Source organism: Alligator sinensis, unplaced genomic scaffold (genome assembly GCF_000455745.1).
Source record: "Alligator sinensis unplaced genomic scaffold, ASM45574v1 scaffold19_1, whole genome shotgun sequence".
NCBI classification, from domain to species: Eukaryota; Metazoa; Chordata; order Crocodylia; family Alligatoridae; genus Alligator; species Alligator sinensis.
In genome coordinates, this window is record NW_005841916.1 from 1,036,945 (window position 1) to 1,050,516 (window position 13,572).

The 13,572-nt window shown below is 44.6% G+C and overlaps 1 protein-coding gene across 5 annotated transcripts in view; it reads left to right on the top strand.

The window, feature by feature from the left end:
• The window catches only part of ACP6 (acid phosphatase 6, lysophosphatidic), an 82,222-nt gene that overhangs the window by 56,585 nt on the left and 12,065 nt on the right, over positions 1-13,572 (top strand). For 2 of the 5 annotated variants that reach the window (XM_006018878.3, XM_006018877.3), the window contains exons 1-3: positions 10,456-10,563; positions 12,838-12,966; positions 13,056-13,186. In XM_006018878.3, coding sequence (XP_006018940.1) covers positions 10,471-10,563; positions 12,838-12,966; positions 13,056-13,186 — 353 coding nt within the window. In that variant the 5' untranslated portion in view covers positions 10,456-10,470. Of the gene's footprint in view, positions 1-10,455; positions 10,564-10,659; positions 10,720-12,837; positions 12,967-13,055; positions 13,187-13,572 lie in introns of those variants that run through there. The other 3 variants (XM_025198197.1, XM_025198196.1, XM_025198195.1) reach the window with 2 other exon arrangements.

The window sequence follows — 13,572 nt, forward strand, 5'->3', positions numbered from 1 at the left end:
CTCTTTTTTGCCTTCATTTGTACTAGAGCCAGTTCAGAAATATCTTTCAAAACCCTCAAATAAATTTTCTGGCCTAGTTAGTAGAGCAGGAGCCAGGCTTCCTGTGTCCAGGGCCGGCTTAACCCTTTAGTAGGCCATAGGTAAACAAACTTGTGGGCCCCTACTTAATAGTGTATATTTATATTACTTTTTCACTCAATTATAATATGTAAATTAGCACAACTGGGCCCCTTCTTCACTTAGGGCCCTAGGCAAGTGCCTCGTTTGCCTTAATCCAGCCCTGCCTGCATTCTGCTCCCAGCTCTGCTATTGATTCGTTTCATCATTCAATCGCTCCGCATCTACATTTCCTTCTGTGTAAACTGGAAATAAGAATAGCTATCCCAGGATTAATGCACCTGACTTTACCTCACTATGGAAGCTAGGCAATCCTAAGCCTGGCTAATACTCAGTGGGCGTGTTTACATGTGTACTTTAATGTGCATTAGCTTATTTTAATGCACATTGAAGCATCACAAAAAACTGCTCTTTACCTAACCTGTGTGTTAAAATAGGTTAATGTGCATTTTTCTAGTAATTCACAATGGAAGTAGTAGATTTAATGTGCATTACCTGAAGCGCATTAATGAATGTGTAGATGCACAAGTTGGAAGAATCCTAGGTCCTGTAGATACAAACCAAAAGGTGATAACAGATAACTAGACCATGGACCAAATGTGTGACAAGACTCTGGTTCCATCATCACTGATTAGCTGACAGATGGGAATAAAAGGAAGGAAGAAACTAGAAATAACAAACCCACAAGGCTTCACAAGAACAGTGTACATTTTGCGTTACCTTTTTGTTTACATTTGCCAACTACTGTATGCACTGGGTCCTCCCCCTTACTTTTGAACTTTAAGGCATTTAACACAAAACTCTGCAGCTGACATTGTATTCGTTACATGGGTAACTGAGGGCCAATATCAGTGCTAACTCAGTTATGGTTGTTCTACTTGTAGCTATCCTAGACAGCAGATCCTTTTTTTTACACTGGCCATGGGTCTAGCCCCAATTCCAATGCTGACTATTACTGTCAACTGATAAACAAACTTGCTCCCACACTTTAGATGATTGAGAGAGGTCTGTTTTTCAGATGATGGAGGATCAGCACTTTCTGAAAACCAGGTCCTCAAAATCATTCCCTTTGGGAAATCTCGATCATGTAATACAAAGATTATATATATAGTCCAAATTTGCCAAACAGCCAAGTGATTATATAAAATGTTAGGTCAACAAAATTGATGTTCATGAAAGTTTAGGAAAATACTAAATAAAACCTGGGTGTTCCTACATTAACTCATAATAGAATTAGGAGTTAACACCTCTGAAAACAAAGATTTATAATGGAAACTCTGAGCAGCCCTTAACTTTAGCAGTGCTGCCAGGCACCACTATAATCCGTAGCATCTTTCAAACCTGTTGGAAGCCCTTAAATGGGGTTAAAAATAAATGCAGAGATGGAGAAATATATAGATTGTTAAGGAAAGAACAGGTGCTCCTTGCAAATGTAAAAAAAGATAAGCCATGTACACATGGGTCTGTCCTCTTAAAGCAACCTCTAACAACCAGGCAGATTTCACAAGCCACAAAAGCACCACATTCACTGCTTTCCTTTGGGATTAGCCAGGACTGCAAACCATGATCATCTCTCCCCTGTGTACTGAAGTTCTCTTCTGGCAGTGCCTGAGGACTCCCAAGCCTTTTTACCTAATATATTTGCACAATTCCACCCCCTGACCTCCTGGGGATTACTGTATTGCTGAAAATAACACACATGGGACAGCTGGAGTGGACAGATATGTCTTGAATGTAAATGCTATGAGACAAGACTCACATCCTCACTTTTGCTCTCACTGCCTGGTTTGGTCCCCATCCACATCCGATATAAAATCACAGAATCAAAGAAAATCAGGGCTGGAAGGGACTTCAGCCTAGTCCAACCCCCTGCTCAAAGTGGGACCATCCCCAACTATCCCCAACTATAGAGGCGACTCATTAAAAAATAAAATATTTAAGAGTACTATGAGTAATTCAAGGGATTCAAGAGCTATTGGACATCCTATCTGAGTATGCTGAAACCTAGCCTGTTCCACCAATGGCAACGAGAACAATGTTCTAATCAACAAGGGACCCACAAAGATTTAGCCAGGGCAGAATCAAAAGGAAGGATAATGCTTTGTCCCATGTTCCGTGTTACCACACAACATCACTTCTTGACACACAGTGGAGTTGGAGAGGAGGCTGCATCACACACTACCATTATTTTTCAGAAGCTTCTGTCAGTTTATGAAATTATAACTCAGGTATGATACCTGGACCACTCAGTAATGCTCAGAATTATTGTTTCCTGCAGCCTTTCTCTCGTCTAGGATGGAGAAGTAGTTACAATAATTGACCCATGTATAATCACCTTTCATTTCAAACCAGTCTCGAATAATATAGTCAATGAGGACCCAGAGGCTCAGAACGTAAAACAGTTCAGTACAGCCACAGGAAAGTACATTTGCTAAAACAAATCAGAGCACTAGCCCATCCACTGCAGCATGCTGCTGACTCAGTAGGAACCTTATGTTCTGGTGAAAGATGCAAGGTGTTCACAGTTGGTAGACACAGACATTAGTCCTACTGCATAGTAAGTGCCATAAAGTGCTCTAAAGCTATAACTGAACTGAATGTTCAAGGCTCTTGGAGCGCTTTAAAATTAGCAGATCATGGTGTAAGTTAACTCTCGATGGATTTGGTATTAGACTAAAGTGCTTTCTGTTAGAGCACTTTTTTGAATGCCTCTACCACATCTATCACACATCTTGTTAGGTCATATTCCACTGCCATCCCAGGTGGCAAAGTGCAGGGCTGCACTCTAGCCTTGGGCAGAGCTCATTTGCTCTGCTTGAGTACCAGGCCAGCCCCTCCCCAGGAAGGTTGATTTCCATCTACTTGGGCACCTGCAAGTGGCTGCTCATCACAGTGTGTGGGTGGAATGGGTGAAAGGCAGCTAGGAGCTGGAGCCCTGTGCCTCCCAGCAGGAGCTGCCCACCTGCAGCTTCCCCCCCACCTGACTAGTTACGTTGTGCCTGGCACACACAACCATGGCTGCTATCACTTCCCTGCACTACCTGCTGTCCAGAGCGGCGCAGCAGGGACAGCAGGAAGAGGAGCTGCTGGAGGCGAGGGGAGCTCAGCAGTACCCAGGTGGCTGCGGCAGCAGCAAAGCAGCCCCACTGGGAAGTTGTGCATCAGGGGTTGGGGTGGTACAGTCGGTGGGTGCAGGCCAGAGCATGGCGCAGGTTGCCCCGAGTGGGAGTGGGCAGGGCTTGGCCCTATGCGGTGCACCAGGGGGGCAGCTATGGACCAGATACAATCAACTGGTAAGCTGGGATACAATCAACCCACAAGCTGTATTTTGCCCACCCCTCTTCTTGTACTCCAAAAATCTAAGCCTTTATTTATCAAAAAATAAATCACAGTGATGTTTGTGTCAATGTTGGTGATAAAAGAATAGAGATCACCAGCTGTCAGAGTATGTACCCAGAAAACAAGATATTGAGAAAATTCGCACAACCTACTATAAGAGGCATATTATGCTTGTGCCCAAAGTTGGCAGGGCAAAGCTCTTTCCAGTTCATTCCTAGAGGATCATAGAAGTTAGAAATGGAAACATTCTTTCCATCTCCAGAAATGACTCGCTTGCAAACAGACGACAATAGACAGACTAAATACTGTAGATTAGGTCTGTCTATTGCTAACCGCAGGATGCACTATAGCATACTTAACCAGTTTAGAAATGCACTTGTGTTCTGTATGGATAAAATACAGATGATGGGCTTGAATTTGCTACCTTACAGCAATCTCTGCTCTAATGGTTGGACACTTTAGAAAAGAAGGATATTGTTACCAGAACAGTGGTTAGGAATGGGAGCTTCTTTTGGGTGCAGTATAAGACACCTGTGGTTTTGACTGCTGAAGATTGCACATTCTCTCCCCAGTACTATGTGCATGATGAACTGGCAACCTTGGTGCCCATGCAGCTATGCAACCCTGGATAATTTCAACAGGAAAGTAGGAGAAGTTGTGCAGCTCTTACCAAGTGTAAGAAACTAGCTGACCACAGACAGCTATCTTCAGGAAAATTTGGAGAAACAGTATCCAAGGGACAGGAAATCATTTTCATCATTTGTGCTATTCATCTGCATATTGCAATTTATTCATCACAAAGAATAAGAACAGAGTGATCTGTGTCTACTTTTCCCTTTTTAATTTTACCTGCAGGTTCTCCTGCCCTAGCAGGATGCTGTTGATGGCTTTAGGTTCTCAGTATGGTAGGGGAACTTAGCTATCAGTCCCTGTTCTAAGCAAACCTGCACCCATCTCTTCTATAAGACTATTAATGAAAGAATACAGTGGGGTCTGTAAACCCTCTTTTTCACCTTTTTTAAAGCCAAGTCTAATTTAGGGACCATAATTACTGAACAATACATTTAGTACAGATGCTGCCAGCCAGCCACATCTCTGATATAACTGTATTTACACAAAGAATGACTATCACCATTTGTCTAGGGGGAGGGGATTTCCCTAACCAACTCACGCCTAGGAGAAATATAAAAGGCAAGGTTCAATCTCTGAATATAAGACTTGCAGTTTTAACTATATTTAAATTCAGAATTATGATTTAAAATAATCAGAAAAGTTGGATTTGTTCTCAGAGCAAAGAACACATGGAGTCTAATAACAAATCAGCCACACACTGATGTGTGACCTTGGGCAAAACATTTGGACTTTCCGTGCCTCAGTCTCCACTTCAGTGGGATAAAAAAATTAATACCAACCCCCAGGAACCCCAGGAAATGAAGGGTGCTGCAATGCTGAATTACTTAATATGTAAAAGTCTGATTGAAATATAAAAGCATGCATTAATTAAGGAGGTATAAGTCTTTGCCATCCTGTTAAGTTTCAGCTAGAAGGAAGTTCGGAAGCTGCCTTCAGAGGCAAGTTTGCTTGAAATATGTCTATCTATTGTAGTAAATTTAATTTATCCTTGTAAAACAAATCACAACAAGGCTGACAGTTTTAAATGACATCTTTCCCTTTGTCTGGTTACATTAGTAGATGAAGAGGAAAAAATAACGGGTCCTTGGAAAATGTTTTCTCCAAAGACAGTGCATCTTAGAATAAATTTCTGCACAGTTGGACAAAGGAAAAAAAGGGCAACACCATTTGCTAAAATACCAACAGCCATCTGCTATTCTGGGGAGCACTCCTCTAATTGCACACACCTGCCGTGGCATGTTATATTTTAAAATATATGCTTAACACTAAGGCTGCAAAGTAGCAAGGGTCAAACCCCGTCCCCATAGCAGCAATGTTCCACAATCCCCCTCCCCACGTATGTACATGCTGTGGAATATCTGCCAGGGAAATATTAGAGCACACAGGAACACAAATCAAAATTACCATAAAGCCAAAAAGTCGTGGGCTTCTTTCTGGGTTTTTCCTTTCTTTGTTTATATTTCATTATCCTATTCTCTCTCCCTTACTGTTTCTCTCATTCTGTTGCTATTTCCTTTTCAACTACTGTCTCACTTCGCTAATTTTCTCTCTGAAAGTTTAAAACTCTTCCCTTCAGTGCAAGTTTGGAGCAGCTTTTTTCTCTTGTCTCCTCTTTGTTAGTTCAGCTTCTTTCCCCTCTCTTTCACTTTGTTTTTGTCTCTACCCTGTTTCACATATGGCATACTAGGTAATAAGCTAAGGACCCCATGCTTGTTAAAATGAACTAGCTCTTCATTAAGAGCAGAGGCGATGCGTTGGAGGTGCACTGGTGCACCCCCTGACAGCCAGCTTTCCCTGCTTAGGTGATGCACAGGGGGGCAGGTAGGAGCACTGGTGCCCCCCTGAGAGTGCTGGCCGGGTAGTGGGGGTGCCAGGAGAAGCGCATCCTTCCCTCAAGGTCTACATATGTTCCTACAAACTACGTTTCCCTGGTGCCGCTTTCAGGGGGCCCAAATCCTTCTGATCGAGGCAGTGTCCACTGGCTCTCTTGACACTTTTGAGGGTTGGTGGGTGCTGTCTGGGTGCTCTGCTCAGTGTCCTCAGCTGGTGCACCTTTTGACCCTGTGACCTACATGCATGCCCTTTTGTCATCTGTTGTCCCCCAGAATCTGTTGCTCCTGTCTCCAGGGGCCTCCCCACTTGGTGGTGGCTGAGCCGTTATTTGGTGGGCTGAGCCCACGGCTGAAGGGATCAAATAGGCCTACAAACTATGTCCAGTTCTGCTTATTCCCCACTATCTCCCCTGCTCTCCACCACATGCCAATCCTGCTGGCTTTCTGAGGCCATTATGTATCACCAGCCTACTTTACTTCTTCAGTCCTTCCTATTTGCTTGAGTCAAATGGCCAGGTCAGACAGCCAGGTGTTTATGGCTGCCTGTGCTGGATTTAGGCTTAAGCTACATCTTAGGGCTTCACAATATGAGGGGCCTCTAAAAAAGAAAAAAAAAACTGATTCAATATCAAGTTGTATAATAATCAGTTGGTAAATAAAGGAAATAATGGAGATATGAGAAAATCACTCTGTAAATATGGACATTTTCATTCTAATATGACAAAAATATACATACATTGAATTATTTTTATCATATGGGGCCACTTAAGATGGACATAGTTTAGGGCCTCAGCATGTCATAATCTGGCACCGATGGCTGCCCACTCCCTTATGAAAAAGAGGGCAGAGCGCTGCTCTGACATTTACCAGTTTCCCGGATTTGTCAGTCTGGTTCGAAAACAGCAGGGAGCTGATGCTGAAGGATCATTTTGTGATTATGACACTGGATTGACCCTCAAGATATGGGTACAGTTCCTAGCTACTCCACTTGGCTTAAAACAAAACACCCAATTTCTCTTGGATAATAGTAATGGTACTCAGAGGACTGTCATGAAAATGTATTTAATTATTACCTGATTGTCAAGTGCTGAGTTGTTAGAACGACATGGGCCATATATGGAGATAGGTATGAAGCAACTGCATCAAACAGCTCTGCAGTCTACTTCAAAAATGGACAAAAAGAGACACTGAAATCTTTCCTGAAATCAGCACACCCCAAATCTTAGTTTCGTAGGAATACAGACGAAATTAAAGAATGGAAAAGCCCTAATGCAAGAAGCTCCCAGTTTCAGGCAGGAGCTGGCAGACCTGCAAGTTTCACACCAAATGTAAAAAGGAACTTTAGGAGTACAAGCAAGAAATAGCCCATGTCATCCTCTTCCTGTTGACATCAGATTCTCCTCAAAGAACAGAATGTTTTTGCTTTGAATGCTGATGAAATGTATGAGGAACTTTTCACTTCTCGCAACAAAAACATCACGTGATGATGAGAACCTGAAGAAATGGACCTCATGCTGAGTTGAGGCAATCTTAAGTCAGTAGTTCTCTTGCAGGCCTCCTTTAGTGCTGTTGAACATGCATCGGAGGCCCCTCGCCACTGATGGCCTTTCTCCAATTCAAAATTATTGCACCGTGTCCAAATGACACATTCAGCCCCTTCTAAACCTTCAGAGGATGTTCCAGGCATTCCATAAAAAGAGCCCTCTTGATCTGGGGGAAAATTAGAAAAAAATCGGGAAAGGAAAATGGGGCACACGCCAAATCCCTGGCGTTCAGCTGGCAGACCAATCAGCTTCAAACAAGCCTGCTGAAGATCAGAGCTTGTTGGTGGCACCCACTAACACCTTCCAGCCTAACAAAATCCCATTTTAGCTCTGCCTGGTGTCCCAGTAGACCTGGGAAGGAACATGTACACAGGGCCCATATAATGGGGAAAAAGGGTGACCTTTGCAGGGGGAAGATGGAAAGGGGGGAGGGTGCACAGGGGCCCTGCCATGAGGGAAGATGGATATACAGAGTCTGTACCATGAGGAAGAAGCATGGGACCCTGTCATGGAGAATGGGGGCAGCAGCAAACAGCTGCCTATACATGTGCTCAGGGGTGCAGGGAGGAGGTGTTTTAATTAGGGCAGTTCCCAGGCAGCTGCTCTAATTAAAATGGCTCACCGTCATGTGTATTAAGCATCTGCATATTTTTAAATGGCCGTGGGATGCCTTATCTAAAGCTCATTTAATGAGGTTTAAAACCCCCCCACAGCCATTTTAAAATGGGGGGGGTTTAATACATGTGACAGCGAGGTGTCAATGGAGCATTCTAATTAGGATGTGAACGAGCAAGCGTATAGGGGTCCCTGGTGCACTGGAGGAGTGGGAAGTTTAGTCTAGAGAAGCAACAAAATGCTTATCGCTTGGTATAAAAAAAAAATTATTAAGCTAAAGGGAAAGCTCAGTCATATGTCTCTCTGAAGTGTTAGGCTCATCTACCCTATGGGACAACTGCTGCTCCCGCTTTCAACAGGACAGAAGAACTCCCTGACGGGCCTGGAGCTCTTTTGGGAGTTTTCCTGCCAGTGACACATGCTGGCCTTCTGCTGACAGGAGTACATCCACACAGGAGATTTGGCCAGCAAGGCTGCATCATCTTTATGATCTCTTCAGACCCCTGGCCAGCACAGGAGAACTTGCTTATGAAAACTAAGCCTTAAGACAAAAGTTTCACCAGGATCAATGAGAAATTAAATGGGTGCGATTCAGAACTAAAACCCCTTGGCAAGACAAAAGGGAAGGGAACATTAATAAACATGCATGGTCCTTGGCACCATTACTTATTTGTTACCATATCTTGCATTGCTGTAATACTGATTAGTATGAAAAAACCCATCCTCCCTCTCCGAAGCTACGTTGCAAAACATCCCGAAAGCAGGAGAGTTTGCGGAGCTAAGTTTTTTCACATTCCCAAAGTGCAGGCTTTAAGAACGCCAAAAAATCAACCTTGCACCTGCTGCAGCCCCTCAGCACGGGGGAGGGGAGACCAAAGGGGAGCCCCGCACTGCAATAGCTGGGGGCAGCTTGCCTCGGGATTCCCCCTGCCCCAGTAAACCAAACACTTCACGCACACACTGTAGCTTGGCTTGACATGGCTGCGAGCCCCGATCCCACACCGACACGCCCCTATCGCAGCCTAACTAGTGGGAGGAGGGAAGGCGCGCTTAGAACCATACACCGCAGCCCCGCCCACCCTCATACGTCATAGAGCACCCGTCCGCGGTGCATGCGCCGACCCAACTCTTCGTTTGCTGGCACTTTACCCCATGGAATGCATCCGGAACCCTGCTCTCCTCCCCCTTCCCCCCGCGGCATCTTCTGGGAATTGTAGTCCCGGAGCCACTGGAGGGGGGGAGGACTACATTTCCCGCCAGCCGACTTCCTGTCCCACGGAATGCGATCGTGGGCTTGCGCGGCAGCGGCATTGGGCGGTCTGGCCTGCTCGGTGGCCGCGCGGGGGCCGGGGGCCGAGCGGGGCGGCCCGGGGCCGGGAGAGCCCTCCCTCCCCCGACACTGGCGCCGGAACGCTCCGCGCGCCGCAACCCCCGCCTGGCCTGCGGGCCGCTTCCCAGCCCAGCGCCGAGGCGGAGGGCTGCGCGAGAGCTTCTGGTCCAGTTCAGCCTCCCTTGCTGCAGCTGGAGACCGTTGCTGCTGCTTCTGTCGTCTGCTGCCACTGAGAACAGCCCTACTCCATCCTCTTTGACACCCCCAGGGAGTTGCATAGACTCACAGAAAGGGTTGCAAGAGACCTCAGGAGATCATCTAGTCCAGCCCCTTGTTACGCCACACTGGTTGCGTAGTCCCAGCTCCTTTCTCAAAGCGAATTAATTACATAACTAAAGGTTGTGAGGAAAGATTAGCCTTGAAATAAGGAACCAGGAATAAGGAACTTCCTAAAGAAAAGCCCACGGGCTGCAGCCAACTTTCCTCGGGAGCCCCCTGCTACACGTTGCATACATTCCACAATTCACTGGTGAATCGCGCAATGAGTTTAGACCGCCACACGTGCAGAGTAACTTGCACAACCAACTGGTGAATCACACAATAAGTTGAGACAAAATAATTGGTATACAATTAACGGGTGAATTGCACAAGAAATTTTCACCAGCCATGCATGTAACGATCGCACCATAATAACAACTGTTGAGCTGTAAAAAGAGCCAAGCAGCTACAAAGTGACTGCTTGAAAATGTGTAACAACTGGAGAGCTAGTTTCTTATCTAGTTTTTAATTTGAATGTGTGGCAGGACCCCTACAGACTGGGGATGCTACAGAGAAAGTGTTTACCCAGACACTCCCATCCCCTGCTGCCTGGCAAAGGGAAGAAGCAGGGACCCATTGCTTGAGAGTAGCAGGGTGGTTCACGCATTGCTGATTAAACTGTCTGGCCTTCTGGCTTCAACTTGGATAGCATTCATTCTTCTGTTTTGAGTGACCTCCAGGACATTTCTTCCCCAAAACTTTGTGCCCACCCAGATTGCCATGTTCCTTGAAGGCCACTGCCATGTTTTGTTTTTATTTCTTTCCAGGAAGAAGTTTCTGTGCACTTTGGTCACTTGCCAATGATGCCAGGAAGGATAAAGCATGGACTTTGGATGTAAAAAAAAAAAAAAAAAAATCAAACAATACTATAGCTTGTGAATGTGGCCAGTTGCCTGACTTTGGGAACCTGTATTTGCAAGGTTCCAAATGCCAGTCCTTTGATATGATGTTGAGATCCTGTCAGAACCTGCCTGTTTTGATGCCAAGTCTTGTGGGTTTTTTACTGTCTCCATAGCTTAGATAATGCATAGAGCTGTTGGGAAAAGAAAAAAAATCCTCATCTGGTTTAGATCTGATGATGATATTGATGTTTGAGAACTGTTTGCATGCTAGTGCATGACTGGTTGAATGTGAATCTAGATATGGTTCTGAACATGATCTCAAATGTCCCCAAACTCAAGCCTACAGAATATGGTAAAGCAAAGGCTTCAAACATATGAAGTTAAAAGTACAGTAAAACCCTGCTCATTTGATCTGACAGCAGGAAGTCCCTTTAAAAAAACATTTAATTATTTTCATTAGTGAAGAGAATGCATCTACTTCATTACAATGTCCTCTCTTCATTTATTGAGTTAAAATTTAACTTACATACCATAGTATGCCAGTAAACATACTTCCCTGTAGTGCCTAAAATGATGGAGTAGGATTGGAGCGGTGGTATAGCCATGATAACCCAGGAAATATGTGAGAAGGAAGGTTTTTTTCATGCTGTCTTCTTGAACCAGCTGTGTAGGTGGGAGAGATATTAGACAAGCCTTTGGGTATAAAGTGGCCTTCATCAGGCACTTTCTGCCCAAAAGCTTGTCTAAAATTACAAAGTCTTGGTAAAGTGAAGCTTTACTGTGGGAGTCAGCTCTTCAGTCCTTGCTGAAAAGAAAGGTTATTCAGAAATGTGGGAGTCAGGAAATTGCAACTGAGCAAGGCTTTAAGATCATAATTTAAAATGGAGCTAGTATTAAGTGTCCAAACACGTTCTTGGACACATTGTGTTGCGTGGGTGCATATAGCCAAACGCAGAGCTGGATCATTTGCTGTTGTGTAACTTACTAAAATATTTACTGCTTTCTAATAGCATACAATCACTTTTACATGTTTGGAAACTGTTACAAAACGGTGTTTAGTGTTTAGCACGAACAAATTTGTCTTTGTCACCCTTCACTCAAAAATGTTGTTGCATGTGCAGAAATTCAGCTACAATGCTGCATTATTCTAAGGGTTGTATAATTGCATGTCATTATGTAAAAGATCTTTTTAAGTTCAGAAAAATGCTTTTAGTCACAGTGTTTGCCAAATACTGGTAGAATCAGATTTTCTTATTTTCTTACAAAATTGCAATCAGGATGCACACAAGCGCTCTTTCCTGCCCAGGGCAGGGGGTCAGACTCGTTGATCTACAAAGGTCCCTTCCGACCCTAAAAATCTATTAAATCTATTAATGCACTGTCAATACACAGCTATTGGCATTGTTTTGTTTGTTTTTTATAGTGGTTGGACAGATATAGGACTTGAAGTGAATAAAGGGCCAAGTAAAGGGTTGGGACTTTTTAAAAGTTTTAAAAGGCTTTTTTTCCTCGATCTATCTGGAAGCCAGTTTTTTATTGGCCGTGTCACTAGAGAACTTTTCAATAGGACAGTAAGGGTAAGAATGGGAGTTAGCAATAACAGCTGGATGGATCCAGCTCCCTGCCCTCCTCCCCCTCCCTTTCAATGTTGTACTGAATAAAACAGGAAATGCTGTTGTACTCATGAGTAATTGGTCTGTGGGGATCCTTCAGACTGCAAAGTGTGCACGCACGCTCCCTTTGGAGTAGTTGGAAAATGCATGGCAGCAGCAGTCAAGACCACCTCTCAAGTTCCCCACCAATACAGACACAAAATAGGGGTGTATTTGACACTTAAGCAAGTGCTGTCGAAGGCAAACAGATCTGTTCCAAAGCAGGCTGCTCCAACTGAGCCATCCCCCTGACTTGAGCATCACTGCAATTCACCATGTCCTTTATGGACTCCAGCTGAGGTTCTCAGTTCCAGGGCAGTAGCTCTATCCTTTAGCTAAAGAAGTTTAATTTGGTATGAGTCATAGTAGCAATTATCTCCTAATGCTGCTTCTGCTGTGAGATGGGGCATGGCCAGTGTCTCAATACAGGCCTTTGTTCTGGACTGAGAAGTCTTAGTGCTGTGTGTTTCCAGAGGCCATGTTCTGTGGTGGGAGATCGTGGAGTCCTGTTGTCTCCTGTTTGTTCCTGTCATAAGCAGACTGCACACTGTGTTCCCATGTGCTTCTCTTGGTCTGATGCAATTCACTTTCCATTTCTCTTGCTTTTTGCTATAGGTGGAATGGCATCCTACCCTGTTGGAAGTCCCTGCTCAAACTCAGTTTGATTACACAGTAACTGACCTCAATGGTGGCCCAAGACCCCATTCCCGTTTTGAAGATCAATATAAAAAAACTGTGCTGAAGGTGAGGGACTCTTTCCTGTTATCTAGATGTTCCCTTGCAACTTGCTTATTTCCACATCTTGAATACAACCCCACCATTTCTCTCCCCAGGGTGGTGTGATTGCAGGGCAGCTGACGACGGTTGGGATGCAGCAGATGTTTGCACTGGGGGAGAGGCTAAGGAGAAGCTACGTAGAGGAACTCAACTTCCTGTCCTCAGCATACAAGCCTTCCGAGGTGTTGTGAGTCTCTGACATTTTTGTTCCAAGTCCTCGGCTACCCCTGCTCTTCCTTATTGAAGGAAGGCCTCAGTCCTGCATGTGCCTCTCCTGCCTGCATGTAGCAGATTCTTTACAGGGAGCTATGGCTGACCGTTCCCACCTGTACTGTCTGGCTTGTACAATTTGGTATGAAGAGTCACTAGTGATTTCAACCATTAAAGTCCCCAGCAATGCCATTAATGACAGTTGTTTCTAGTGCCCACTATTTCATGGTGGGGTTCTGCAGATTCCATTCCATGGATACAGCCTGAGAACATAACACAAGTGCCATGTTGTGTCCTACTACAGGTCCAGGTAGCCCAGTACCTCGTATCTCCCAGTAGCAGAATGGATGCTAAGGGGAAAGA